General features: G+C 36.5%; 1 protein-coding gene across 2 annotated transcripts; it reads left to right on the plus strand.

Annotated features, from left to right (window-relative positions):
• Positions 1–1,523: 1,523 nt before the first annotated feature.
• LOC116001526 (adhesive plaque matrix protein 2-like) lies at positions 1,524–5,483 on the plus strand. 2 transcript variants are annotated; one of them, XM_031241404.1, is made up of 10 exons: positions 1,524–1,850; positions 2,032–2,184; positions 3,166–3,243; positions 3,342–3,467; positions 3,602–3,694; positions 4,296–4,445; positions 4,542–4,619; positions 4,726–4,851; positions 4,979–5,077; positions 5,170–5,483. In XM_031241404.1, the coding sequence occupies exons 1-10, from the start codon at positions 1,742–1,744 to the stop codon at positions 5,250–5,252; spliced, it is 1,095 nt and encodes a 364-aa protein (XP_031097264.1). In that variant the 5' UTR covers positions 1,524–1,741; the 3' UTR covers positions 5,253–5,483. The 2 variants fall into 2 exon arrangements, with proteins under 2 accessions (XP_031097264.1, XP_031097265.1); XM_031241405.1 differs by having other exon boundaries at positions 1,526–1,850; positions 5,173–5,483.

A 5,483-nucleotide genomic window follows, 5' to 3' on the forward strand; every position in this document is an offset into this window, starting at 1 on the left:
GATCATGTCCTTGCTGCGTGAGATCAAAATTGATGGCATCCCTACTCCCAAATTACGGTGTGATAATCTTGGTGCTACTTATATGTGTGCGAATCCAATTTTTCATGCAAGAACTAAGCACGTGGAGATTGACTACCACTTTGTTAGAGATAGGGTTGCCAATGGAGATATTCAAGTTAACTTTATTTCCACAAAAGATCAATTAGCTGATATCTTTACAAAAGCTTTGCCTAGTCCTAGATTTTCTTTTCTTAGGGACAAGCTTCAGGTTATTAGTTTACCCTGCGCTTGAGGGGGAGTATTAGGACTCTCTGAGTTTGAATCACGTTAGGACTAACTATTCTACTCTACTTGAGACTCCCCTTGTATATATATCTCATATTTCTCATCATTGTAATTGTTCAATTGAATCAATACAATATTCAGTTCTCATCATCCGCACGTATTCAAAAAAAAAATTAAATGATCCGCACATTTATTTCTTCCTTGTAATGCATGTGACATTCCTCTCCTTTAAAAGTCCAAATACTTCTTGCAGCCCAAAATTTCTCAGTACAATTATGAATTATAAACTAATCTACAGTGAAACTATCTAATAAAGCCCATCACACACGCTTTTCTAGGAAATTTGTGTTCAATCCCTATTTTTTCACCACCATCAACACCCATTTTTTGAAAAGCTTTTTCACAAATTAATTCACAATTTGTTTTATAAAAAAAAAAATCCCAATCACAATCGATAGTGTGTATTCATAAGCTCTAGTCATACATAATAATTTAAAAATTATACAGAAAAGATAAATCACATTAGAAAAATTCGCGTAATGAACTTAATCAAAAAAAATATTAATAAAAATCAAACTCGTAACATTTATGTGCGAGAATTATACTTTTAACTCCATCCTCAACTTTTTTGAAGCAATTAATGGACAGTTTGGCATGCATCGAATGATGATATAATTGCATGTATCTTTCCAAGGAAATTAGGTTATTGTTGACTTTTAGGTATACACAAATATCTTATTTCAATTTAACATTCAACTTTTTATATATACGAAATAATAAACAAATTAGAACTAGAGACAAACGAGACTAACGAAAAAAATTATATGACTCAAATAGACCGCAAAAAAAAAACCCTTCTAGTAGATAAGTTGCACATTACCAAAAAAAAAAAAAAAAAGCCATCGCCTCATCTGTTTAATGATTTGTATATGCCCGACAACTCAATTGGTTATAGAAGTGAAATTGAAAAAGAAAATCAGGGATCACGTCTCTTCAGCAGCAACGTAGGACTCAGATATTTTTTTTATTTATTTATGGAATACATAAAGATAAGTATTTTGAAAATTGACTTCATTACCTCATGTTTATTAACAAGTCAACATAGGAAATCTTATGTATGCAATAATGCAACAGAGAGTTGGATCAAGTCCAAATTTTTGGTTAAACAAAGACAAAATTTCTCTGTTGACACGGTGAACACATGACAATATGACATTGCCGGGCAGGAAACGTTAAACCATAACCAACTCCGAAACCACACTGTCAAAAATGGCCCGCGTCAACCATTTCAAATGTCATATATTAACTTCCCCGAACTGACTTCTGTAGAATCTTCCATTTGAAATTCTGCATCTCCATTGCCGTCCTTCTTTAATACCACGCGTCACGCCCCCATTTATACTCCTCCTTCGCTCCCCGTACAACCAAACCTCCAAAGACTGAATCTTGCTGAGCCATGGCTTCTTCTCTTCACACCATAGCTGTTATTACAGTGGTTCTAGCTTTGCTTCCATGGCCCTCCACAAGCGATAATTTTCTGGGACCTGTGTTGTCCCCGATTATTGGTAAGTTCCCTGAAATTTTCTTTCTGTTTCTGATGTTTCTGAATTTCTGATCAACCCATTTTTTGGTTGGTGTTATTGTTGGGGTGGGGGTTTCAAGAAATTGGATTTATTGTTGCAGTTTATGTGTTTGAGTGTTTGTTGCTGAGACTTATTTTTGTTGGGTTGATGTGTGTGGTGATAGATACTGTGTGCAAAGGAGATGTGTGTGGAAAGGGGACTTGCAAGGCATCAAATGCTAGTATTGGGTATGAATGTGAATGTGATGCTGGGTGGAGGCAAACTCGTTCTCAGAATGATACTTTGTTCAAGTTTCTGCCTTGTGTTATCCCCAACTGTAAGTGCTGCTGTCTGCCATCTTTGCTCTCTTCAATTCATTGTTTCTGCAGTTCTAATTTTTCGAGTTTATTTCCTTGATCGCCACTATCCGAGGGTGTGCACTGTGTAAATCTCGTCTTGTAACCCTATCTGGCAAAGAATCAGCTTAAGCTGTCCATAGTTGACGTATTCAAACTAAGAAGGCGAATAGGCCGCTCAACTTGTAACCTTATGATTACCAAGTCAACAGCTCGACTAACTTGGTTGTTTGCCTCCCTTGATTTGAGTTCTAGTTTTAGTAGTTCATGATTGATATTAGGTCTCAAGACTTGCCTCAGTATATTGTTATTGCAGCTTACAAGGACTCCAGAACATGACGACTTAAGTGATTTTCTTACTAATATAATATATTGCTTGGTTGGTTTGTTGTGGTCTGTCTTAAGTGTACAATTGCCAAGAGGAGGAGAGTGTTTCGATGTCTTATATTTTCCTTTCTTTGTAGTACTCAAATCTTTTGCAGTATGGAGTTAACATTGATAATTTAATACGGAGCAGATAGGTCATAAGAGAAGCTTAACACGGCTCCATAAAATTGACAGGGATAGTGTTGTTATTTAATGGTGATCTTGATATGTCAACGTTTATTGGGTACTATAACAATATTTGTTATCTTTACTTACAAGTTGCAAAGAAAATTCTGTCAAATCAGAGCCAAAACATATTCAATGGCACCAATAGTGTTTTAACAAGGACACATTCTTATTTATTTCTTACCATTAATGCATTTGAATTTTAGTTCAATCTTTGTCCAGCTTACTTGTTTATCTGAAATACCCATAAAACATATGATTTGGTGATCAGGGATTGGTCCAAGATTCGTATAAAGTCAAAATTGTACATGGTTGTTTGAAACCCTGTTGTTTGTTTTTTTCTCCTCATATTAGAGATCTGTCATTTTCATTATACAGTTTATACTGATTATAGATGTCATTTCTTTTAGGTTCTCTCGACTTCAAATGTGGAGAAGAAGCTCCTGCCCCTGCACCAAATAGGGGAGTCAATTCATCAATCTTTGAACGTAATGACAAATTACCTATAATAATATCGTACTGCAGTTGTAAAATTGTGAACTTTCTTTCTTTGTCATCTTCAAATTTGTGACTTTTGGCCTTATAGCCTGCCATTATGCGGATTGCGGAGGGGGCACATGCAACAAGACTTCTCCATTCACCTTCACTTGTGAATGCAACGAGGGTTACTACAATCTGTTCAACACCACCGCTTCCCCTTGCTTCAAAGAATGTAAGACTCGACTCAAAATCCTTTATAAATGCCAAACTTGGACTTAAAATAAGAATTTTAAAAACTTTAGAACTAATTTTGCCATCTGTATTTGTTTTGGAAGTGCTTATGATTGGTCTATTATATGCATTTAGGCGCACTTGGAATGGACTGTAAGAATCTCGGGATTGGCGTCTCTAACGGATCAAATAGTCCTCCAGCCCCAAGCTTACCTGACAATAGTAAAGGTGAGATTTTTCCAGTATTGTTAATCAGTAACGAATCATCTTTATACTTAAAACTTTCCTTTCTGTACATAAAAAAGAATATTATTTTTTCAGGTTTCGTAGTTTTAGTTATACAGGAATAAATTAATTTGAGTCTTTTCGTCGTGTCATACAAATGCACTAATGAAATATATTTCGATCTTACAATTAAAAGCAGCAAGCTCAATCATCGGAGGTGGCTTTGTCTGGAAGGTTATTGCAGCAGCATCACTAGCGATAATTTTGTTGAAATAGATGTAGAAGATGGATGAGATTTCTAGTCTAGCTACTATATGAATAAACAAGCTTCTTGCGGGTTATAGAATACAAATAGTATTACTTAAGATTGATAAATTCCGGGTTATGTAGAGTTTCCACGTCTGTATAATGTTTTGGCTTTCTTGTTTGTGTATATTATACATTCATCGCTTTGTTCACTTACCAGACATTCTATTTGTAATTGATTTCATCAATAAATATATGTTTTGAGTCCTGAAAAATGTTAAGATCAGTGAAGAAAAACACTTTTGACCTTTACTGTTATCTCTTTTTGTTGGCTTAACGTGTATATTGATTGATAAAGTGTGCAAAGACGTGGGATGTGGCAAAGGGACTTGCAAGGCATCGGGAAGTAATGCTATAGGTTATGAATGTGAATGCGATCCGGGCTGGAAGCAAGCTCGTTCCGAGAGTGATACTTCCTTAAAGTTTCTGCCTTGCGTTATCCCCAACTGTAAGTGCTTCTCTCTGTGATATTTGCTCTCTTACGATTAATGCATGGAAAGCGTTGCTTGTTTTCTCCCTCGTATCAAAGATCCATCGTTTTCAGGTTCCCTCCACTACTCGTGTGGAGAAGAAGCTCCTGCTCCCGCACCAGCTAAAACTGCCAATACGTCAATCTTTGAGCGTAAGTACAACTTACCTTCTGCTAATATCATACCTCGGTTGTAAAGCTATGAACTTTCTTTAATTTCTTTCGGTGTTATCTTCGAATATGTGTGTTGGTCTTGCAGCCTGCCATTGGGCCGACTGTGGAGGGGGCTCGTGCAGAAAGACTTCTGCGATCACCTATGATTGTGAATGCAAGACGGGCTACTTCAATCTGCTCAACGTCACCATTTTCCCTTGCCTCAAAGAATGTAAGACTCGACGCAAACCTCAAAATCCTTTTTATGAATGAAACAGTAAATTAGGGCTCAGAACCAGTTTTGCAGCTTGTCTTTGTTTACGAGAAACATTCACGATCTGTCTACTATATGCATTCAGGTGCGCTTGGAATGGACTGCACGAATCTGGATATCGGGCGCTCGACAAACAAATCAGCTAGCACTCCAGCTCCAAGCTTATCTGATCACACTAACAAAGGTTATATGCTTGAAACTCAAACTTATATGCTTCCTCGTACACATAAAAAGAACGTTGTTTCACGCTATATCTGTCGTTCTTATGATCGAAAGCAGCTAGCTCGATCGTTGTAGGTGGCTTTGTCTGGAAGGCCATTGCAGCAGCAGCATCAGTAGCAATGTTTTTGTCGAACTGAAATCGATGGGGAAGATGGATGAGATTTTGTGGATACTATATATATATATGAATAAGGAAGCTATTGTCCATTTCTACTTTTAGCTTCTTGCAGGTTATGAGATGATAATATTCATTTGTTTCATTGATTGCTGGTTGTATAGAGTTCCCACATCTCTGTATCTCCATCTCAGACAGTCTATTTGTAATTGATTTCATCTATTAATACTATAGTTTTTGAGTAAATTTTGAA

Source organism: Ipomoea triloba, chromosome 13 (genome assembly GCF_003576645.1).
Source record: "Ipomoea triloba cultivar NCNSP0323 chromosome 13, ASM357664v1".
Lineage (NCBI taxonomy): Eukaryota > Viridiplantae > Streptophyta > Magnoliopsida > Solanales > Convolvulaceae > Ipomoea > Ipomoea triloba.